Here is a 23,590-nt window from a genome sequence, read left to right as displayed (position 1 = left end):
TGCCCAGGAGCGTGGTTAATGCGGACACACCCCAGCTCCCGAGAGCCGGGCGGGACCCTCGGGATCAGGGCTGCGTGTCCTGGCTCCTGCCGCGCTGGGTGGCACCGGGAATGCTCTGTGACAGCCCCAGCTGTGCTGCCCCTGCTGGGCTGGCAGGCTGCTGGCACGCTCCTGTGGCCAGCCAGGCTTGTCCTGAGTGGCAGCACGAAGGGCAGAGGGAACAGCTGGGGCAGGGGCTGATGGTGCTGTGCCTTCCAGCACGCTGCTCTGCTGGGCGCTCTCGTTAAAGCAATGAGCTCGTGGCTTGGCACTGACTTGTCATGAAAGAGCTTTTGCAGGGCTCTCATGCCAGTACAGTTCCCTTTGTTGCAGCTGCTTAGCAGGATGTTCTGTCACAGGGACCTGCACGGACATTCTGCTGCTTTGGGAATGAGAAGCAATGTGCAGCGCTCAGCCCACCTGCAAAAAAACTCAAACAAACAAAAAAACCATGAGCAGGTGTCTTAGATCAGAAGTGAGAACACACAGTGAGGTGGACAAGGTGTCCTTTCACACAGCAGTGTGGTCTCCTTTTCATTTCTGTATGCTTTCACCATTAGGATGTCTGAGGCCGTTTGCAGCCTTCCTTTCCATTTAGTCCGTGACTTTTTCCAGCTGCTGCACCACCTTATTTCATAGCTGTCCTGGCAGCTGCTGAGTGCCAGCCGTGGAGGAGCACAGCCTTCTTTCTACTGCAGAGAGTTTGCTGCCTGCTTAGCCATTCTGCAGCATGTCCTGGAATCACAGAAATGAGAGTCTGGAGAGCTTTGTACCAGCTTGAAATGTCAGCAAACAGCTCCCAAGGTTCTGTTGGACCAGCTGGGGACGTGGCTTTCTCTTTGGATGCATTTGGCTTTGGGATTGTGGGCCTAGGTCTTCAGAAAGCAATACCATTTTCTACACTGGGGACATGGATTTGTTTCTCTTTTAGGGAGCTGGTCTGATGGTGTAGCTCCTATGAAAGCCATAGGGTTGTTGGAGGACATCTCCTCACACACGATTTTACAAATATAGCAGGATCGTTTGAGGTCACTCAGTCTTGAGTTTCTTCAGGGATTGCACACTTCAGCTGGAGGCTGTGCCAGAGCTCAATTTGATTACCTCTGGAGAGGCTCTGCTGGAAATGGGTGTCTAATCTCAGTGCAGTCCTGCAAACTTCCCAGATCCTATATGTGCAGCGTTCAGCTTGCTGTGCGTGTCCTGATTTCAGTGCTGCCTCAGCCGTGTGATGTGGTGCTGTGTAACAGGGACAGGTCCTTGCTGTTCTCAGCAGAGCTGTTGTGGTTCCTGTTTCCCAGCATCAGGGCTGTCTTCCTTCTGTTCCATCTGTGCAGTGTGTGTTTGGGGGTGTACGACACAAGCATTTATTTCTTCTGCCAGGTACAGCAAGGCTCCAGCAGCTTGCTCCTTGAGCAGGTGTGTGCAGAGCTGTTGTGCTGTGCTGACACCATCCAGGGAAAGGTTAGAGATGGCTTTTAGCTGCTCCTCCAAAGCTGGTGTGCCTGGTGGCTTTTTGTAAACTACCCACTTGGGCTGCTGCTGGCCAGCACCTTCTGCCTTGTGCCAGTGCAAGCTTTTGAGAGTTCACATGGTGAAGGGATCATCAGGGTGGAGGCTCACTGGGAGCGGAGGTGGGCTGTGCTCAGTTGGATCAGTTCTCTGCTGTGCCTTGCATGATGGACCAAGTGGTTGTGCAGGTGGAGTCTGCAGGTGAGCATGGAGCAGGTAACTCCCTTAGCCCAGCCCTGCACCACCTGTCTAATTCGGTGGAGTTTCTCTTGGGGCCAAGGAAATGACTTTGGATGACTGTGGGAGGAGAAGGCCAGCCCCTTGTTTAGAGGCTCTGTGCTGTAAACCCTGGGTGGTCCAGAGGCTTGTGTGTGTCCTGCAGCTCGGGGCTGCTGCTGTCAGAGCTCAGAGCGGGTCAGGCGCAGGAGATGTGTGACCGTGTTCACAGGGGTTCTTGGATGAGGGGAGAGATGAGGATCTGACTCCATGTTTCAGAAGGCTTGATTTATTATTTTATGATATATATTACATTAAAACTATACTAAAAGAATAGAAGAAAGGATTTCATCAGAAGGCTAGCTAAGAATAGAATAGGAAAGAATGATAACAAAGGTTTGTGGCTCAGCTCTCTGTCCGAGCCAGCTGACTGTGATTGGCCATTAATTACAAACATCCAACATGGGCCAATCGAAGATTCACCTGTTGCATTCCACAGCAGCAGATAATCAATGTTTACATTTTGTTCCTGAGGCCTCCCAGCTTCTCAGGAGGAAAAATCCTAAGAAAAGGATTTTTCATAAAAGGTGTCTGTGACAGGGATGGTTGCAGTGGAGGTGGCCTTTCCCTGGCTTTGGCTCTGCTGGGCTCTTTGCAGTGAGATTGTCAAATAGACACTTCCTAACTCGAGCGTCTCACAGCATAACCAAAGCTGCTGGAGATTGCTGGGGATGTAACTGAATCTTCCACACCGATTCTTATGCAAATTTAAACATGTGCTCCTGGCTTCTAATGGGACACCTACAAACACAGCCGGCTCCATTCAGAAATCAGCATCTGTGGAGTGGATCCTTAATTGCTCGTGGCTTTATAGTCAGGCTCACAGAACTGCATCTGTGCTGGTTTCTCAGCGCTGTCCTTCCCTGTACACGTGAAGTTTCCCTGTAGATTGTGCCCAAGGCACCTGTTGTGGTGGTTTGGTGTTTTTGTTGTTGCCACTGCCCATTGCCTGTGGCTCCGGAGCAAATGAGCCTGAACGTTTCAATGCTCTTTTCCTCGCTGATGTGTTGGGGCTCATTAGAGGTAAATTAAACGACCTTGAGGTCTGCAGAAAATAATTTGATGTACTTAACACTGTGTGCAAATCATCTTAAGTTTCTGTCCAGTAAATGTATCATCTTAAGTTTCTATCCAGTAAATCTATAACTGTGAATTGATAAGCCCATTAAAAAAGTAGTACTTACTGGGGAAGAACAAGTGTTATTTATTGTCTGCAAGCTCCTGGTGGGGTTTCAAATTCAGGCTTGTTTTTTTTTTCATGCATGTGCCACGTAGTAATGGAGCAGCTGGTCAAAACCATGTGGACTTCATTTCTTTAAAGTACAAACAGCCTAGAAATGTTTGTTTATGTACAAAATAATCTGCCAGCGACTGTAAGCATTTCCATGTTTCTGCAAGAAATGAAGGTAATTATATAATCAGCAAAGATTCATATGGCTTAACTTGTCTTCCATCTGGCATTAGTTAAATTGATGTTTTCATCTGCATGACCTTTCAGGGTGGGGAGAAATTATGAAAATGGAAAACATGGCTGAAAAAGACCTTCCTTGCACATTTTGCCCATGCAAAGGCTGGAACAGCTCCCTGACAGCTGCTGAGGGGGGCAACTCTTTCTTTCCCCTCTGCCATGGTCCATGTTACTGGGTTGGTGGTTTATGAGCTTTGAAGTGGGTGGTTTTACTTGCCTTGAGGAGCTGCCTGTCCTGTATGCAGTGCATGAAAGCATGGGCAGGCTAACTAGATTAACTACAGCAGGAAGAGCTTCCTTCTTAAAAGGAAGCTATTGTTAGAGCATCACTTATCATAAATCTATAGCGCTTCTAATCCTGCCCTCCTCCTCCCATTTCCGCTCTTCCCTCTGCCTGCTGCTTCACAGTTTGCAGGGTTTGCTCGGAGTTTCTTGGGGCTGTCCTGCAGCCTTTCCCCTGGGGTCTCTTCCTCTCAGATGGGCAGTTTCCAGCATCAAAGGGATCCCTCCAAAAGGACCCCTTTGATGAAAATATATCTGCGTGCTTTCTCGGTGGTGGAAAGATGATATGCTGCTTTCCTGATCAAGTTGCACCCACTGCCTCAAAATGAAGGATTTGCAAGGAAAGCTGAGAACTGCCAGAACTGGATCATATATATTTCATGTTGCTAGTGGATTGTTAGGGGCTGAACTCCCTTTTATTTGCTCTTCTACCTCTTCCCTAAGCTGTGCCTGAGAGTGTGCCAAAATTCAAGGTGCTCCCATTTCTTTCAGGCTGGGGGGGGGGGGGATCAGTGTCTTCTTTCTGCCATGATTCTGCTTTATTTTGCTTAATAGACCTGAAGACCATTAGTGCAGACTTTGTCCTTGCTTCACAAATAGACTTTGGGTGTCTCCAGGTGCTTGGATAAGCTTTGCCTGTTCATGTTCAGTCCCAGTGAGGATTTGAGACAGCCACTGGCAGATTCCAAAGCAGATCAGAGGATTTTTCCCTCCCAACACGTAGCATTCAGCAGCTCAAGTGTAAAGCTGCTCACTAAGACAAAACTTGGGTGGCTCCTTACCCTTGGCCCAGGGGGATGTGCCTGAGGATCAGAAGCCTGGATAGTGCTAGTTCAAGCAAACACATGGAGTTTTTTCCAGGGACAGAAGGGGTTTCAGAGCCGGATTTTCTCAGTTCAGCCTTCAGTCAGCATGCTCCTGTTTTTCTGACACCTAAATGGAAGTCCTGCTGGGTGTCTTTAAAAAAACCATTTCTAATAAGCTTTCATTGTTCATTCAATTGTTTCCTTGTTCCAGGATCATAACCTAAATGTCCAAGCGGCTGTTTGTGTTCCTGCTGCACCTGCATTCAAGGCCAGCTTTGTGCTGCTGGCCCCTTGCTGTGCATGTGTGGAGAGCAAAGCTCAGCTCTCCTCACAGTGCTGATGCACTTGGACCATGCATCTGCCTTGTGTGGGTTTGCATTGGTTTGCTTGGCACCATTTCTCTCCTGCGGGTTCTTGTAGCTTCATTTTTGGTGTTACACAGCCCTTGGGATCCAGGGGATCTCTGCATTAGGAAAACAGCTGCACCCAGGTGCTGGAGTACAGGATCTGCTCTGGAGCTGGGTTCTGGGTAGGTTTAGCCCGACCCCACCAATGTCCCAACCCCTGCCTCCAGTGTTCTGTGGCATTTCCTTCTGCCCTGGCCTCTCTCAGCATTGCCACTGGCCCCTGCTGTGGCTTTCAGTCCCTAGAGCAATGCAGAAGGGACAATAAAATGTCTTGGTGAGCATCAGTGAAGCTGTACTGTTCTTCACAAGCCTTCTGGGGAGGCCTGGAGCGGTGCCTTGGGTTTTGTGTACTCCTCTCTTGCGTACACAGCTCTTGTCAGGAGAGCAAACAGGATTCCTGCTTTGCCCTGGGCAGGTGCCTGTGTGAGGCTGCACCACAGTGAGCTCTCAGAGGAGCCTGTGGGCCCGTGGGTTTGCACAATTCTGAGGTTATTTCACTGTGCTGTGCTTTGCATCCACCAGGTTGCTGTGTTTCTCTCTGGCAGTGGTCAGATTTGCTGATGGTTCGTATTTTAGCTGGGCAAAATGCCCCTTGTTGGGATTCTGGTATGTCTGTGTACAGAAAAAAAATGTCGAGTGGGCTGGGAATAGCTTCCAGCAAAGTTGTATCAGTTTCTTGGAGCTCTTTTGTTTGCTAGGAATTCCTTTCTCTTCTCTCCCCCTTGGCATGGCCCTGACAACCCACCTCTATTCTTCAAGGGTTTGCTGAGGTAGAATTCACAATTGAGTGATTGAAGTGAAATATGCACGGCTGCAAATCCATTTTCAAAATGATGCTTCATCGTTCAAGCATCTCTCTGACCAGGTTGGCAGCTTCAGTGGCCATCAGAGCACAGTAACAAAAAGGATTTTGTTGAAAACACTTGACTTTGATTTTTACCAAGCTCTGAGAACGTGTTGATCACTTGCTACTTTTGAGTGCAGATAGGAAATATCTGGAGCAGGGGAGATCTGCTGGGGAAATATGTTAGATGTGTCCCTGTGAAAAGGGGATGTAGCTGAGTTTTCCTTTGCTCTCCCCACACTGGATTGTGGAGATCATATGACAGCTGGAGTATAATAAAGACAAAAGTTAGAAAAATGCTGCATGCTGCAGCTTTCCTCTGCTGTCCCGTTGAATGGAGAATTTCTGCAGCTCTCTTTCCCTCTTTGGATCCATCAGATGCTTTTGTGATTCCTTGCTTTTCCTGGAGTGTGACAAAGCCCAGGGAGTGGGACTGCAGGCACACAGTATCCTGTTACAGTCACAGTGGCCCAGGGCTGCCAGGATTTCTGTGGGGCTGCCTGAATCTCAAAGATCCAACATCTGTTTATCAATAAGGTGAAAGGATTTATCAGTGTCTAGGTACTTGAATCACTTTAGTGGCAGAATTCAGTGTAGTTTAATGTAAACAATTCTCTGATATCTGGAAATTCAACATTTTGTCCTGTCTCCCATAGTTCCTGACTCTTGAACAGTGAATTGAGGCTGCTCTAGCTTTTGTTTCTCTGTTCTCTGTCCTCTGCCAGCAGACTGCTGCTGCTCCTGCTGAGTCTCCTGGGCCTATCTTGGTTCCAAAATTATCACCACATTTTCCAAGCTCTTGCATGAGTAACTTTGGGCTTTTCTCCTGCGAGTGAATTCACTCTCCGTCAGCTCTCCAAGAGGACCTGCTCTGGGTGGAAGCTGATCTGTGTTTGAGGTGGTACATCTGCAAACAGAGGACCGCTCGTGGGGAGCCACCTGTGTCTGCAGTGTTCTTCTGATTCAGGTGTGGAAACAGAGAATGGCTTGGCAATTTGTAACTGGATGGACATTTATGTGTGATTACTTAACAAATGATACACATAACACAGCATGTCTTAGTGAAAGGTTACTACCACTGCTTCAGTTCCAGTGTTTCCTTTCAGAGAGTTTCAAGGTGCTTGCTGTGAGCAGATCTCTGCTTCACAGGGATGAAAAGGAAGGCTCAAAATAAACACCCTGGAAATGTAGGGGATTTACACTGGTGCTCTAGAGAGGCTGGGCTCACCAGGATTGTGCTGGAAACATATAATGCACAGAAATACATTTCTGTTGTACGATTAGCCATAGATCCTGATGCAGAGGTTGATATGCTTGGTATTACCTGTAGTCACTGGTGAAAATCAGATGTTGAGTGGTGCTCTGAGTGATGAGGACAGCATAAAATCAAGGCTAAATCCCACCCTGATGTTGTGGTACTCGGCCTTGTCTCATGCCCACTGATGATCCTCAGCTGTTTCTGTGATGGAAATGCTCTCTGACAGCTGGGTAAGTGTGCCTGGCTCCAGATGTGCCATGCCTCATCCAGCACTGCCCACAGAGTGATGCTGATATCAATTCCTTGCTCTTAGCATCACTGTCATGTTAGCATCAGCTGATTGCATCAGCAAAGGCATTAGAGAAGGTTGTCAGGGGACTGGGACTGCTCTGGCTGTGCAGTTTGGTCTCCATGAATGATCTGATGGTGTGACCTTGTTCACAAATGGAGTAACTATCCCTTTCCTGCATAGGCTCCTTGGTAATCCCTCCCTGCAGTGAACCTTAATATCCTGCTGGAGAAGAGCAGCCTCTCATTCAAACTCTGCTTGTTCATGCCTCATTTACCTCAGTCTGCTTATTTTATAGAGCATCTACAGTTTATCTTGATAAATCCAGTTTCAGTGGGAACTCACAGGCCTGATGAAAGGTTCTGGGGACTGAATGGATTATGATTGTTATAAATTGCCTTTTGTTTTATTGCTTGTATTCAACATTAAAACAATCCTAGAGGAGTCTGGAACAAGTTCTGAGCATCTTGGAGCACCCTGTGTCTTTCAATGCCCACTGTTTTGCTGGCTTACACAGGTCACACTGATGTTTTAATAAATATTCTTGGCAGGTTGAACCAGCAAGTTCAGGCACTTGGTTTGCTTTGCTGCTCCCTTATTGCTTTCAGGAATGAAATATCACCAGCAATAATGCTGAAGAACTGTAATCTCTAAATAAAATTGAATCTCTGCTTGCCAGTTCAACTTCCCACGGCTGCTGAAGAGGTTTAGAGTATTAAGGAAATGCAAATGTTTTTCTGGAGCAAACCACTGTATTCTGCCTGCCACAGCAACTGTTTGGCACTGGGATTCTTCTGTACTTCTTTAGGAAAAATTGTGGTTGCTTCTTTCCCTGATAAACTTGAAGGTGATGTTAGCTTTCAGAAAAGAGTGTAAACAGAGTCTGAGTTGCCAGGTTTTCTCCCTTTTTCATGAGGAACACAGAGAAATCTCAGTCATGAGGGGTTTCTACGGAGAAGAAAACAAACAGAAAACCTTGTGCTGAGTTATTTCCAAACAAGTGCTTTCTTTTTCAGTAGTGATCCTTTAAACTAGAGCACACAGGGTATATTTAGATGTAAAGAGACGTACTGTGGGGGAAGGCATTTTTCAGCTTTTGTTGAGAGACGTTTTGAGATCACCTGGAGATGGGGATTTTCCCTAAATGAAGCTGCTCTTACTGAGAAGGGATCAGAAGTGGTCTGGAAATCAGAACTATTTGCAAACCAGCTGGAGGTGCATTCCTGGCTGTCCCCCAGCCACGAGGTTGGCCTGGTGTTGCAGGTGCAGGGCATGGGGAGGGTTTCTTGTGGTCTTTGCCACTGCAAAATCTGCTGCTGCTCCAGTGTAAGGTCAGCTTTAAAGCCTACAAGAGATCCCAGTTTCTGTTCATTCGTGCATTTTTGGTGGGTTCTGCAGTTTTCAGGGCTGTGTTTGGAGAGCTGGTGTTGTGCTTGGCAGCAGGCTGGGCACTGCACCCTCCGTGAGCCTTTTCAGTCCAGTTCAGCTGCTTTTGGAAGTTAAAATCCTGCTGCTGGTTGCTGCTGGAGTTCCATCCCTGGCAGCAGTGCTGGTAGTTTCACTTCAGCCATCTCACTCTTGCACCAGCTGGGGTGATGTGTTCAGCTGCTTGGCTTTCAGGCTCTCGCTAGATCCCTCGTTTCTGTCCTCTGGTGATTTCCTTCCCAGCTTATCTGTGCTCTTCTGAGCAGGCAGAGTGCAAATGAGCAAGTGCTGCCCAGAATATTTGATGGGAAAAATGCAAGGGATATGTGCTGGAGCACAGTGTAGCTTCCAACAGAGGCATTTCCTTGCAAGGAGTGCTGAGTGCTTTGGCATTTTCAGACCTTTTTTGACCACTGTTAACATGGGAAAGCTCCTCTCAGTTTGCCCCTTCCTTTCTGGGGAGACAAATCTGAGAGGGACTGTACCTATCAGCTGCTCTACCCTCAGTGTTTTGTTCCAGTTTGAGGGCTGTTCATCAGTGTTTCCAGCAAGTTAATGCTGAATGTCCCAGCTTTAGTGGCAGGATTTAGAGTCCTTTGTGAATTATATTTAGTGTTGATGGAGGCTGCTTTGTCAGCTGTGTGTTGTTGCCATGTAAAAACCAGCGCTGTTCAAATAAACTCTTCTGGGAAAGAGCCACCTTTCTTTTCTAACTGTTGTGATGTGTTTGGTTTGGGAACATCCTTTGAGTGGCCAGAGAACAAATGGGTTGCCAGAGTTGCAGTCCCAGGGTGAAAGCACCTGTGCACAGGTGAGGCAGAGCTGTGGGCTCAGAGTCAGAGTGCACAGCTGAGGTGCTGTGAGCATTACACAGGGTGTTCAGCACAGCTGTAGCAATTCTAGAAATGGCCTTTTGTGTAGCTGGTGTTTCTCCTAACCTTCCTTCTTGACCTGCTGTTTGAATGCATTGGGGTTCAGAGTTTCAGTTCTCCTGCCTCCTTCCCTGTTGTTCAAGTTGTTAGTTCTGTATTTTTGCACGCTAGAGAGAAATAATTTTTTGGGGTGCTAAATAGTTCTCCTGTATTTTAGGCACAATGGGAATTGTGCAAAACAATTATGTTTCAAACTTTGGTAACTAATTTTGTTACTTCTTTGGTTGTCAGACCATTCATCTCTGGGGTCAGGGGAGAAGGGGGCCAACATCAAACATGGGGCACTTGAAGGAATAGTGCAGACCTTGGCTCTGAGAGTGTTGGGGCGTCTGGCTGCACAGGCCTGTCTGGAAGAAGGCCAGAATGGCAGGTTGGACAGCCTGGCTGCAGTGGGAATGGCATTGGGGTCTGTGAAGTGTTCTCCTAGCCTGAAAGCAAGCCTGCCAGCAACATGCTTTGCATATCTGATTGCTGTGCTGGCTAATACCAAACGTACCATCAAAGTTCATGATGGTTTTCACTGCTTACAGCTGCTCTGCCTTTACTCTTACAGGACACTGAGTTCTCAGTAAAGAAGCAAACAGCATTTTGGGGTCTAAATTATGGCTGTGTGGCTCTCCCAGCTTGTATATGGCCAAGTTCACAAACAAAAGCCTCTTCACTGGAACTTGATGCAGCTGGTTTAAATCAAGGTTACAGAAAGCGGTTAGGAATGGTCCACCTGTCCTGGCTTTGTGTCCAGATGGGGTCAGCAAAGGAAAAATTCAAGTTCAAAACCCATCCCCAAAATTAATTCTAAAAAACTCCTACACCAGTTTTCAGACAGTCTGTTTATTTGAAGCGGTGTAATGTGGTTGTCTTCCAAAGAAGCACCAGGTCTTAGGAATTACATGACATCAGGATCTGGCTTTGAGTGGGAGGCCCGTGTGCCTGACTTGCTAGTGAGCTTGGAATTGTTCTTGGATGGCTGAGTGAGAAGTAATTTGATGTGACCCATGGTGTGAGCCAGTCTGGTCTCTGGGGTGACAGGTTGTTCAGCTCACCTCTGTGTCAGGTGATGTTGTGGGAGCTATTAGAAGTGGAGAGAAGTCAGGCAGAGAGATGGCACACTGTTCATGCCCTGAGAGCAAGTTCAGCTTTGGCTACACCAAGAAGCCATCTGTTTTTCCTTGACTGCTTTCCTAGCTGGAGGCTCCCTGGTCCTGCTTTCTCCTGCTGAAGAGATCACAGTGACGGATAACCCGAGCAGAACTGAGCCTTCTTTACAAGCTCTTCTGGCTGAGCCTGAAGTCCAGGCTCCTCTTGGCATCGTGTTTTCCTCTTGGTGGCTGATTTACAGACAAAGGGGTCGATCAGAATGTTTGAGGCAGAATCCTTTTTCTCTGAAGATTTGTAGGCCTGGGGACAGTGTGCTGTGACTGGGGCTGTGCTGTCTCCCCAGGTGGGGACAGGAGTGTGCAGAGCACGGTGTGGGCTCTTCAGCAATGGGAACAAAAAGCAGAACGACGCCAGGCATTTTGAAAGTAGAGTGCAAGAGTCCTTGGAGACCTGTGCTTCCTGCTATCGAAAGGAAAATACTGAATACTGAACCGGGCTGGCTGATGGAGTGCTGCCCCCTGAGCGGGCCGGCTGCGGAGGGGAGCGGCCGGGGCAGCGCCGAGCGAGGCTTTGCCATCGGGCGGCCCCGCAGGGAGCGAGCAGCCACAAGCCGTCTGTCTGTCTGTCTGTGTGTCTGTGTGTCTGTCTGTGTGTCGGAGCGCTGTTTGTGGCACGGCTGCGGAGCGGGCGGTGACAGCCCCAGTTGCTGTGGAGATGTGCCAGCCCCTGGCCCGCTGCTGCTGCTGCTGCTGTGCTTGGGGATGCTGTGCTCGGGCTGAGGCGTGGGGAGGGGAGGAGAGCGAGGCTTATCCGGGCGAGGCCGGTGCTGGAGAACCCTGTGCCTTGAGGCGCTTATTTAACCCTTTCATTGCTGACACCTCTAACAGAGCTGGCTGCCACAGGCAGGATTCCCTTGGGTGTGTGCTGGAAGGCTGGGTGCTGCCTGTGTTCCTGCAGCGCTGGCAGATTGGCAGGGGGATGCTGCTGCAGCAAACTGGGGCAGATGTGCTGCTGCTGCAGCAAACTGGGGTAGATGTGCTGCTGCAGCAAACTAGGGCAGATGTACTCTGCAAACCGGGACAGATGTGCTGCTGCTGCAGGCCAGGGCAGATGTGCTCTGCAAACCGGGGCAGATGTGCTCTGCAAACCGGGGCAGATGTGCTCCTGCTGCAGGCCAGGGCAGGTGTGCTGCTGCAAACCATGAGGCGCATTGGATGCAGCAGGAAGCCTTTAGCTGCCATGGTCCTTCCCAGCTGCCGGTGACTTCATGTGGCCCCTGCTGGCCCTGGAGGGCTCAGGGTGGGTAGGAAGGCTGCGGGCAGGCAGGAGGGCTCTGCAGCACGCCTGCAATGGGCAGTCCCGGTGCTCAGTGCTGTGTGACAGGCACTGCTGTTGGGGCAGGTTGCATAAGGAAGGCACACAAGTGCATCGAGGGAGTGGAGGGCTGCTGGGTTTGTTGCGGCTGCCAAGGTCTCTCCTCTTCATCCCCCAGCCCCTGATTTGTTTTTTTGAGTCTCCTTTCGGTCTAGGGCGTGTTCATTTGCTCATTTGTGTATGTGTTTCTTTGCCAGTGTGCGAGGCGTGTGGTGGGAGCTGCCCTCCCCCCTGGCTGGCTCACGTAAACTTTGTGGGCTGTGCCTTTGTGGCCGACCAGCTGAGAAATGAAGCCCTAGCTACAGAAATGGCTTGCCCAGCCCACATCCTAAAGGCTCCCCCTCCCTGGCAGTGGTGTTTTGGCAGAGGTCAGTAGGTTTTCAAATGGGAGATTGGCATTTCTGAACTCCACTGCAGTGCATGGGTGTCTCCTGCAAGCTTGTGAGACCAGCAGCTGCCAGAAGCCTTTGGTGTGATGGATGTGGCTGTGCCTGGTCTGCCTCCATCTCCTTCCTTGGTGGTGCCTCTGGCTGCCCCAGCTGCTACTGAATGAACCCAACAAATATCAAATGTGTGAGTGTCATCTGTAATATGGAAAATGTCATCCTGATGTCTGTCAAAGGAGCGTTAACTGTGAATCAGCTTTTCATTATTTGCTGACTTTATTCTTTAAAGCTAATAAAGCTTCTTCCTACTGCCTCAAAACTTTGAAAACATTGATCAAACCTAATTCACCAGTAGCACAAGCACTTTAACTGGTGCTCACTTTGGTATCAGGATGCTGTGCAGTCCTGTTGTTCTGGATGCTGGGTTTGGAAGAGGCAAACCAGGAGAGGTATGTTTAACTACATTTGTGCCTGTGCCTGGCTTTGCAGGCAGTGTGGTGTGAACACAGGTGAGTTTGGCCAACTCCTTTATACTCCATAGCCTGTCTGAGAAACAGATTTAATCCCTGTTTTGTCAGTGGTTGGGGTTTTTTTCCTTCCGTTAAGTCACCCTGTAAAGGGATTTGAAATCATCAAATTGAAGAGTAAGAAACCAATGTATAACAATGTGTGCAGGAACTGAGATCCAACTGAGCCCAACAGATGTGTGAAGAGCTACCCCTGCTCTTGCTGAGAGGATTTCCTAAAGGGAGAGGAAGCTGCTGGTTCTCAGAGCACCTAGCTGGAGGTGAGCAGTTGGTGTCAGACAGGCTGATTCCCTGCAGGTGTCTTGGCCAGGTGGAACAGTTGAGTGTGACACAACTGCCACAAGGAATTCTGCTTGGCTCCCTGAAGGGTGTGTGGAGCCGTGGAGGTTTGGCTTTAACACCTGTGTGTCTCAGCAGTGCCCTTTCCTTCCCAGATTACTGAAGCACTAAGAAGTGCCAATGGAATATGCAAACTCTGCCTTTTCACCCAGGGTTATTTGGCTTGCAGGGACCCTGATCCCTCTGTGCCCTTGGTGAGTCCCCTAGAGCCAGCCAGCAATGTCTTGACCTATTGGAGGAAGACATCTCTCAGCATTTTCCAATTGTTACATTGGATTAGAGTATCTAAGCCCAGATGTGCTTTACTACTCGGTCATATTCACTTCAGGTAGCAAATGTGCCCGTGTGGAGTTCTAGGATCCTGTAAAAATTCTGCAGATCTGCAAAATTTTAACACACCCACCCCCTTTTGCTTGCTCAGTTTGGAGTAGGCATATATGTAATGTATTTGGAGTGAGCAGGACAGTATTTCAGCTATAAAAGGATAGTGTCTGGCTGTACATGTGTGTCCTTGTGAGGTCCTGGGTAGAACCTGTTGTGTAAAATAAGCTGCCATCCTCCTATCTGACTGAACAAGACCTGCTTGCTCCAGCATTTCTATAGATCTTAGTCTCCAGAATCTTAAGAGCTTAATTCTCTGTATGAATGCTGGGAAGAGGATTTCAAGATCCTTGAGAAGAAGAATAGTGAAAATACTGGCTCTGCAATTGTTTCCTGGCTGCTTAAACCTTACTCAAATGGATCTATAGCCAGAACAGCTGATTAAAGGTCAGCTTGGTGGGAAATGTGAATGAAGGACTATTAGGTTTCTTTGCAGGTTACTCAGGTTATGTTTCTGTCATGACAGAAGCTGGGGTGCCTGACCTCTGCCTCCTCTTTTGATTTCACCTTGCCTGGGGGCTTCCCTGACAGTGGGACCAGGATTAGATCATGTTGAGGGAGTTGTCTCATTGAGCTTTGAAAAGTGAGGAAGCATCTTCCTGAGGCTCTGCTGCTGCCCTTGACCAGAGCCCACACCTGGTGTGTCAGTGACATCAGGGGACAGTATTTCTGCCCTGCCTTCTCCCCTGGCTGGCTCCTAGGGCAGTACAGAGCCCTGCCTTTGGCGTGTGAGTGCAGCAACAGGTCTGTCTGTGTGCTGTTCTTTTCTCGCTGAGAAGCTGCTGGTGCAGCTGGCTCTTGGTGTGCATCCAAACCTTCCTGAAGCAGCTGTGTCCCCAGAGTGCTGTGCAGGGCTCCTGGCTGGGGCCTCCCCTGCACAGACACCCCTGAGCTATGTGCAGAATGGCTCTGTTTGTCTGGGCAAGCTGTGTAGGGGGGTGTCTCCCTCCAGTTCTCCTGCCATGGCTCGTGGTTTATTTTGGGACTGATGTGGGTGTAAAGTGTCAGCCTGAAGCAAAACACTCAGCGTGGACGTTGAGAGCACAGGGCTAGGAGGCTGCTTGCTGTCCTGAAATGCTGAAATAGCTTGGATGAGGTGAAACTGTCCAGTGGCCAAACGGAAACCAATTCCTTCCTTATAGCCCTGGGCTGATTGGGGTTTTCAGAGGAGAGAGCTCCTGGCATGGAACACTTTCTCTAGGAACAGCTCTTCACAGCTCTTAACCTGCACAAAGGCTATCTGTGTGCTACAGTCCTCCTGCCCCAGCTCCCGTCTTGTACTTGGAGTCCCCTATAACTGTGGTGCATCCTGTTATTATTCTCTACTTCTGTGGGGTTTAATTAAAATGCAGGTCTTTAATTTTTAATTTTTCCTTCCTGTTGATTCGACTGTCTCTGCGTGAACGAGGTCTCGGTGCAATTACTGTGCTCCCTGTGGAGAAACAGACATTTAATTCAGCCAGCAGACTTTTTCTTGGAGGGGGTTTATTTTCCTGATCTTCCTACTCAGAGGGATGCAAAAGCAAAACTTCCAGTGAGTAAAGAATGCCACACTTTCCTTGGTTGTTCTGGACAGGTTTGCTGCATCTCAGTTACCAAAATGTTGTGTTCCTTGCAGAGAGCTGCCTCCTTAAGCAAAGGGCTTGTGGTGAAGCTGCTCAGCACAAGTTGCATTAGCAGGTCGAATTTTGTCTTCACAACCCTGTTCTTGCAGCAGTGATGTAAAAATACGTAGTTTTATTGTAGCATTAATGTGTCTCATGATTTGTTGACCTGAGAACAGGACCAGGCAAAAGTACCTTGGTGCCTGCTTGCTGTGGGGGCCAGAAGAGACAGAGGCTCCTGCTGCTGTTTGGGACCCAGCTGAGCTCCTGGCAGGGAGATCGACTCTGAACCTTCAATAAAGGGTGGAAATATTGGCTCTCTGATTTCCATTGTCCTTATTTAAGTCTGCTTCAGCTAACTTAGTGCTTTTGCTAGCTGAACTCTCCTTGTGCAGCTGTAGGTCGCTGCTGAAACGTGCAAAGACAGGATTTCTCTGCACCTCCTGAATTGCAGTCCCAGGCTTTCAAAATACCTCAGGTTCTTTCACCTCCAGACCTGAGGCTCCCTCAGTTCCCGTTGTGTGTGCCAGGTTATTTTCTCTGTGTTCACAGAGATCATATCTGTATGTATCAGACACTTCCAAATGTAGCCTTGTTCTCTCTCCATGTCTTTCCAGCTCCAGCCGTGTCTGTTCTGTTTGACTTGCTGGTGTTTAACCTAACAGGCTTGTTGATAGAAGTGGCTTGTGAGGCTGATCCCTGTTCTGACCCCTGGGACTTGCTGGGAGCACAGTAAAACCTTGGTGAAAGATAAGTGCAGTGTTATCAGAGGCAGTTCTGGCACACAGATCCTCGCTGGACCTGTGAGTAGTTTGGGATCCTCATGCTGGTGGCAGGGACACACTTGGCATGTGATTTGAGTAAGGTATGGCCCCTTTCTGCCACATGTCCTGAAGATTGCTTTGATTTGTAAGCTGCCAACTTGGACTGAAATAATGTGTTGAGGGTAAGAGTGATTTGATGGGATTTAAACTGATTTTTATCCATCCCCCACACACCCTGCCCCCCGCCGATGGAGAGGATAAACATTCCATTGTTTTTTGTGTGAAGTGCCTTTTAGTACCAGCAGCCCAGCACTGGGGGATGAAGAAAGCAGATGTGTCCCGTGTCTTTTTAAACTGCTTTTGTTTTTCTGATCACTGTAAAGGAGGCTTTTAATTTTTTAAATTTTTTTTTCCCCCCCCCAAGCAGCAAGTGCTCCGCAGGGTTTGATCAAAGCTCATAAATGATGAATTGAAGGAATGCCCAGCGGAGAACAGAACGCCCTCCTTGTGCTCTGCTCTGTGTGCTGAGAACACCATTGTTTCTTCCCGTACCTTTTCCATCCTGGAGCTCGGGGCTGCAGAGAAAAGGCCTTTGTTCCTTGCCTGTCAGCTGAGACAATGCCAGTGTGTTGTCCTACCTCTGCTCTCAGCACCTGACTGGCCGCAGCTCTGTGGCTTTTGGCAGGCTGAGCACAATTGTCCTCCAGCTCCAGCGTTACAAGGAAAACAAACAGCTTCACAGCCTCCCTCCTGCAGGTCCTGGCCCACGGGTGTGTGTCTGTGCTGCTGTTTCCTTTGGGATGCACAGGAAAAGCCAGCAGCCTCTCCTGTGCTCCAGGTTGGGAGATGCAGCTTCACCTGACTCCCAGTGCACACAGGGGGACAGGAGGGGACAGAGGCCCTGGCAGTGCTGGGTTTTCCACCTCTTGGTGACTTCTGCATCATCTCTGGTTGTGCTGTCTTGTGATGCAAAGCTCTGCAAAGGAGAGAGCTGTAGTCCTCTCTTCTCTTGGTTTTTGGGGGTTTTAGCAGAGCTTTGCAAGTGAGGAGGGAGAGCAGATGGCATGGGTTGGGGTGGAGAGGAGAGCAGGGACATGTTGTCCTGGCAGGGATGTGTTTGGGGTGGTGCTGGAGTGCAGACCACGAGCCTGGCTCTTCCCTGCTGCCGGCCCTGTGTGAGAGACCAGAGTTCAGGCAGAGCCACGGGTGCTTCAGGATGAGAGCAGCACTACTTGCTTCAACACCTGCCCCCAGTGCTGTTGGGAAGAGCCTTTAGCTGCCTCTCTCCTGCTGTTTTACACCCAGGCTGATCCTGTCTGCCCTCAGGCATTGCAGCGAATCAGTCGGAAAGGCGGTGGAGGTGCAAGTCAGCCTTGCAGTGCTGCATTACCTGGCACCAGAATGAAGTACCGTAGTTGAGGTGCAGGCCTCAGTCAGTGGCACTTGTGCCAAAATCCAGCACCAGCTCCTCTTTCATTCCCATCTCCTGCTGGACTTCACCCCTCCATGAACAGCCCTGATTTTACACCTGGTCTGGGAGAAAGAGCTCGGCAGTGGGTGTGAGAGGAGCAGTGCTGATGCCTGCTAACATTCCCTGCCAGAGGCCAGAGATGCCCATGCCATGGAGTAAGGACCTGACACAAAGGCAGTGCTGGCTCCTGGCCAGCGTGACAGATGATGTCTAGTCACTACAGCCCGCCCAGCAACTTTCTCTGCCCTCTGCTATCCTCAAACTGAGCTGTCTTGGCTTCAGGTTTATCTTTGCCTGAAGTTTGTTTAGGGGTATGCCTCTGAATTCCCGCAGCTGGTGGTAACTTCTGTGAAACTGTGACAGCACCAAGGTTCCCGTTACCCAGAGCCTGAACTGGGCTGCAGAGACTGAATTCCATCTGCTCCCTGTGCTGGGAGGCAGAAGTGCAAACAGCTCTAACCAGAACAATGTAGCATTGCCTGGGTGAAGAATGTGATTTACTTGCATATGTGTGGCATGTGAGCACCAGGGCCAGAGGGCACCGCTCGAGTCCTCTCCTTTCTCTTTCCTTTTTTTCTCCCTGCCCTTGCCTGAGCCACTTGCAAGCACTTTTGTTTGGGGGTGAGCACAAGAATGTGTGGGTTGACAAGAAGAGGTGGCAGCGAGATCTTTGGGAGCCAGGAGTCTGAGACTGAAAAAGCCAACAATCTAGGGAAGCCTTGTAGACAAGTTTAAAATTAGATTGACCCTATGCTTTCATATTGCTGGAATTTAATTCCTCTGACCCTGAAGCTTTTGGTCTGGCTCAAAGCAAGGGCTCCCAGGCTGTGGTCAGTGGAGGCCAGTGCTGTCTGAGGCTCTCATGTGGCCATGGGTCTGTCTCAGAGACAGATGCACCCCCTGGCCACCTCCTTGTGTTTATGAAAGGTTGAAGAAGTTCAGTCTTGAGAAGCCAAGGAAGCCTCACATATTTCTGCTGTCTTTGTCTGTATCAGCGTGGGGCTTGTGTCTGGAGCCTGTTCTCCCTCAAACTGGAATACTGCTGTGCAAAAGCTGATCAGAGCTTTTCCTTTTTCAGACGTGATTTCTGTAACTGTTTCTCTTCTGTTCCTGTTTGCAGGTTGTGCAGCTTGACATTAAAGAAACTGGTAGTCTTAAAGGAATTGGATAAGGAGCTTATTTCCGGGGTCATTGCTGTCAAAATGCAGGTAATTACTGCCCAGTTCTAAGAATTGTGGTGTTTGACTAAGAATTCTGGCAGGTGCCCAGACTGAGCTTTCAAGTTTCAGAGGTCTCTGGCTCAGCTAAGGATCCACAGACTTCTTCAACTTCTGCAGCTTCCACGTTGCATCCACAGACTTCTTCCCAAGCCCATCAGGGTGTTCTGGATCTGTGTAGACTCTTTTCTTACCCTTCTCCCATGTTCCAAAGTAATTTCTCTGTTGTAAGTGAAGAATATTCTTCACCAATGGCTCAGCAGGAGCTTATCTGCATGTAAAAATGCTCTTCACAGATCACATGTCCACTTTTCTTCCTGAGCTGGCATTAAATCCCAGCCTGGATCTCTGTTTACCAGTCTAGGGCTGAACATCTTGGTAACTGGGTCTTGGTTTGGGGGAGTGTGGGCCTTCCCCTGCTGCTGGGCAGCTCTGCTGTGTCGAGTCTGTAGCCAAGCTTGTCAGTGGGTTTGTAGGGTGCCTGTGCAGACTAATTGCTTTTCCTAAAATACAGTTGTCATCCTGAGCAAATACCCCACTTGAGAGCAGATGTTTGTGCCATTTAATGAGGTGCCTCCATGTAGGTCACTCTGCCTGGAGGGGGAAGGAAGGGGGCTCGGTGCGTCACAGCAGCGCCTGGGCCCACGTGCTCCCATCTCTGCACACCCTAAAGTGCTTCACCAGGAAAAGCCTGGCAGACCTGTAAGTAGAACATTAACTGGGCTGGAAAGCTGCTGCTTTTCAGATGAGGAGCTAGGCGAACCCCTGCAGAGAGCTGGTTGTGTCAAAGCAAGCAAAGTCTCGTTTGGAAGGTGAAATCGGGAAGGAAAAACACATAGGTGAGGATTTAATTGGTGTCTCTCCTCTCTGAGTGGTCCAGCTGGGATAAAAATGTGCCACTCTTAAGTTGGAGGGGGTTTGTGCACCCAGAGCAGAGGGCAGAAAGGCAGGGAATTGCTTCACACACCTGGATTTGTGTTAGCCTCAGAAGAAGCCCTGCTGTGGGTTTCCAGGCTGTCAGATACTGCTTGTCAAGGCTGAAAGCTTTCCATATGTTTGTACTCCTAGATGATGAATGCATCGCTGTAAGCACCTGAGGCTTGTCAGAGACTGATCTGTGCCCAGAGAGTGCCAGACTTGGGTTGAAGAATTCAGAAGCTTTTATTAGAGCAAGACCTCCTTTTCCTGCCCAGACTACTGCTGCTTACACCTTCTATAGGGGAAAGCTTGCCCAGACCCACAGATCCAAAGGGAATTATAACACGTGGGAGTTTCACATCCCATTTTGTGTGTGGGTTGTGGTCTGCACTGCTGAAGGATTCAGACACTGGAACCTGAGCAGTCCTCTCCACAGCAGGGCCTGCTATTAAAAATCCCTTCAGAGCTTGCAGGTTATGATGCTGATGCTGACAGGCTTTTCCAGGGATGCTTTATTTGCCAGCACTCAGGTTTCTGACGTGGCTCTTGTTTGAGGCTGGTGGCACTGGATCATCAGATACAAGGTCTCTGTCACACGACTGCCTTTGTGTGGGGAATTGCACTGTCAGACAGCAGAGCCCTTCCAGAGGGGATGGCTGAATCCAGACCTAATGAGAGCCATCCTACCTGCATCTCCCATGTTTCCTTGCAGCCTCCAGAGCAGAGATGTTCAAAGAGTTGTCAGCTGTGTTTCCTGAGCCGTTGCTCTGTTTATCTGCTGTGCTCTTTTAAAAGCAGCTATATTTGGGCTTTCATTAGGTTCTGGTTGCGTAACCAGCAAAGCAAGCTTGCTGCCATTAGGAGCTTTGCACAAATGGAGCAGCTGCTGCTGCTGCCAGCAGCCAGGCTGGCTGTGCTTGGCTGGCACGTGTGCTGCTTGTCCTGGGGGCAGCCCCTGGGTGCCTGGCTGTGCTCTGTGTGTGCTGTCACATCTGCTGGGGCTCAGGCACCCCGGTGTTCCCAGAGAGGAGCTGCAGCTGGGCAGGGCTGAGGCAGGGCTGCAGATCACAGCCTGAGCCCTGCCTTTGGGGAGGAGGGGATGGAGACGAGGCTCTGCTGCTGTCTCATCTCCTGATGCTCTCTGAGGCTGATGGGGCAGACCACATTTCCCCCTGGATGTAGCTTGGAGGTGTTTACCCCCCCAGTCTGTCTCTGATTTCCCAGATGCTGCTTTTTTGAGAGCTCCAGTTCTGTGCCCGTCTGGACAAAGCCAGATCTGCAGCCTCAGCAGAACGCTGAGCCAGAGACCTCTGAAACTTGCACTGTGTTTGAAGAGTGCAGAAGGGTTTGCTAGGCAGCAGTCTGTCATGTTTTCCTGCTAGTTTTCCTTCAAACATTGCCTGGAATGAAATGCTCACACAGTAAATAGCCTGGTAACTCTGTTAGCATAAGGCAGCCCACACACAGGATTCATTTGGAGTTGCCCTGTGATACATTAAATCTCCAGACTCCACTGAGATGCTTAGTGAATTTTTTCTTTAATATCCCTAGCTGCTGGCAATTGCTTAAACACGTTGAAGTCCCCATGTTCCCCGGGGAGGGGTGTGTGCACAAAAAGAAAAGCCCAGCCTGCCATGGCTAGCACCAGAGATTTAAGCATGATGCTGCAGCTCCAGACCCAGGAGACAAGAGCCTTGTACCTATTGGCTGCAGCGAAAATAGGAGACTTGGACTCCGGGGATGGGGGTTGGCTCACAGCTTTTCAATGCTGGGGTTTGGCAGAACAAAAGCTGCATTGTTGCAGTTAGGGACAGTAAATATGCCCAAATCTTTATTAGTCAAATATCTCCCTTTCATCTCATTAATATTTCACAGAAGTACAAGGTCAGAGCCATCCGTTCACTTCACTTCTGTGTGGTAGTCCCTGACAACGTTTCCTGGTGTGCAGTAAACAGGGCTGGGATGGGATGTGAGAGGTGCCTCGGGGCAATTCACAAGTGCTGGACTTTGTTTCCCTGCAGGGCTCCAAGCGCATCCTGCGCTCCCACGAGATCGTGTTGCCCCCGAGTGGACACGTGGAGACAGAGCTGGCGCTGACCTTCTCTCTGCAGGTAGGGCTGGGCTGGCTGCTCCTGCCGGGGCTGCTGCTGCTCCCCCGGGCTGGGCTGCAGGGAGCAGGGCTGCCTGGGGGCTCCCAGGTGATGCAGGGCTGCCTGGGGGCTCCCAGGTGATGCAGGGCTGCCTGGAGGCTCCCAGGTGATGCAGGGCTGCCTGGGGGTTCCCAGGTGTGGGGCAGGGCTGCCTGGGGGCTCCCAGGTGATGCAGGGCTGCCTGGGGGTTCCCAGGTGTGGGGCAGGGCTGCCTGGGGGCTCCCAGGTGTGGGGCAGGGCTGCCTGGGGGCTCCCAGGTGATGCAGGGCTGCCTGGAGGCTCTGAGGTGATGCAAGGCTGCCTGGTGGGATGCAGGGCTGCCTGGAGGCTCTGAGGTGATGCAGGGCTGCCTGGAGGCTCTGAGGTGATGCAGGGGTGCCTGGTGGCTCTGGCTGCAGGTCCTGGTGAGCAGCAGCAGCGCAGCTTGTCTGAATCTCCTCTCAGTGTGCTGGCTCCCAGCTCCACCACAGTGCATCCTGGAGCAGGAAGGCTCTGCAGGCTCTCCTCTTCAAGGCATGGCTGTGGCAGAAGCTGAAGCCAAGCAATTTTTTTGCTCTTTTTTGCCCTTTGTTGCCTTTTAATGAGCAGGCAGTGGAGGATAGCAGCCATGAGGGTGGTGTGCAGTGTCAGGCTGACAGAAGGCAGTAGTAGCAATGAGTCAGGTGAGTCTCTGATTTGCAGCTGCTGAGGGAGGCACCATTTGGGGAAGCAGGAGCAGTGTGCTCATAGTTACTCCTGGCTCTGGAGTCACAGGAACAGCTGTGAATTGGAACAACTGCATCTTTTGGTTCCTCTTTTCTCCAAAGCCTGCTGCCCTGGTGCTGCCTCCTGAGCAGGGAAATAAGGTAAATAAGGGCTGGCTTGCTGAAAGTGAGAGAGAGGATCCTGCACACATAGAGCAGAGGCAGACAGACCTCAGGAGCATTCATACCTGGATTATCTGTGTTTTGTGACTGTGGGTTAGAGCTTGACTTTAGGACTTTGATGTGGTAAGGAGAAAGGCTCAGGTGATGATGTGAGGCTGGTTGTTACCCAGACCTGTGCAGAGTGAAGCAGGAAAGCTTTCACTGCAGACAGATGATAACCCTGCAGATGGCTGGGTTAACTGCAGCATTGCATCCCCTGCTTTGTGAACAGGAATAACCAAGGATGCCAGGAATATCCACACCTGCATCCCGTGGCTGCAGCTTTCCCATGGCTGGGAGCAAAGCTGTAAGACAAGCCAGGTCTCCCTCTGCCAGTCCTGTGTCAGCAAGGAGCCAGGTCTGCAGATCTTTTTGAATTCATTTGGATTGTGGTGTGTTGGGTTTTTTCCTGGGGCTCAGAGCAATGCTGTAGCAGGGTGCAGAGCACTGCCTTTAACTCTGTTTCCCCTGATGGGGCTGGGGATTGAGCCAGAGCAGGGGACAGGAGGGGCTGTGACACTGAGCCTGCAGCTGAGGTGAGTGAGCTTAAAGCACAGAGGAGCTGCTGGTCTCTGGCTGCAGGAAGGGTTGGTGGTCTTGGATGCAGAAAGGCCTAGGAAGCATTCATGAAACAGCACAGCTGGATTTTTATGGCAACTGTTACTGCTGCTTAATTGGACAATGGCTGAGAGCTACTTCTAGCTAGCAGCCATAGCTTAATTCAGCTACAGCTGAATTTAGTGCCTGGGATATATTTGAGAGTGGTGATGGGCCACAAAGTAAAAGCATGTGGGTGTCACAGAGCAGAGTTTTGTTGTCTTGCAGCAGTCCGTATCTCCATATTGCACGGTCAGCTCTCAACACCTTGTGCCTGGCTCTGTGCTGCCTGCCTGGATTTGCAGCCCCTCGTGCCTTTGTGCT

At 50.0% G+C, this 23,590-nt stretch overlaps 2 protein-coding genes across 10 annotated transcripts in view; one reads left to right on the top strand and one right to left on the bottom strand.

Annotated features, from left to right (window-relative positions):
* The window catches only part of SEC22B (SEC22 homolog B, vesicle trafficking protein), a 293,305-nt gene that overhangs the window by 15,996 nt on the left and 253,719 nt on the right, over positions 1–23,590 (bottom strand). The gene's annotated exons all lie outside the window — the stretch shown is intronic.
* Positions 1–23,590, top strand: part of PACS2 (phosphofurin acidic cluster sorting protein 2) — a 75,332-nt gene that overhangs the window by 8,143 nt on the left and 43,599 nt on the right. For all 9 annotated transcript variants that reach the window (XM_054285929.1, XM_054285928.1, XM_054285937.1 and 6 more), the window contains exons 2-3: positions 18,600–18,687; positions 21,636–21,725. In XM_054285929.1, coding sequence (XP_054141904.1) covers positions 18,600–18,687; positions 21,636–21,725 — 178 coding nt within the window. The remainder of the gene's footprint in view (positions 1–18,599; positions 18,688–21,635; positions 21,726–23,590) is intronic.

Source organism: Melozone crissalis, unplaced genomic scaffold (assembly GCF_028551555.1).
Source record: "Melozone crissalis strain CALT ecotype California unplaced genomic scaffold, PUWL_Pcris_2 ptg000045l_1, whole genome shotgun sequence".
NCBI lineage: Eukaryota > Metazoa > Chordata > Aves > Passeriformes > Passerellidae > Melozone > Melozone crissalis.
This window is presented reverse-complemented; position numbering and strand designations above follow the sequence as displayed.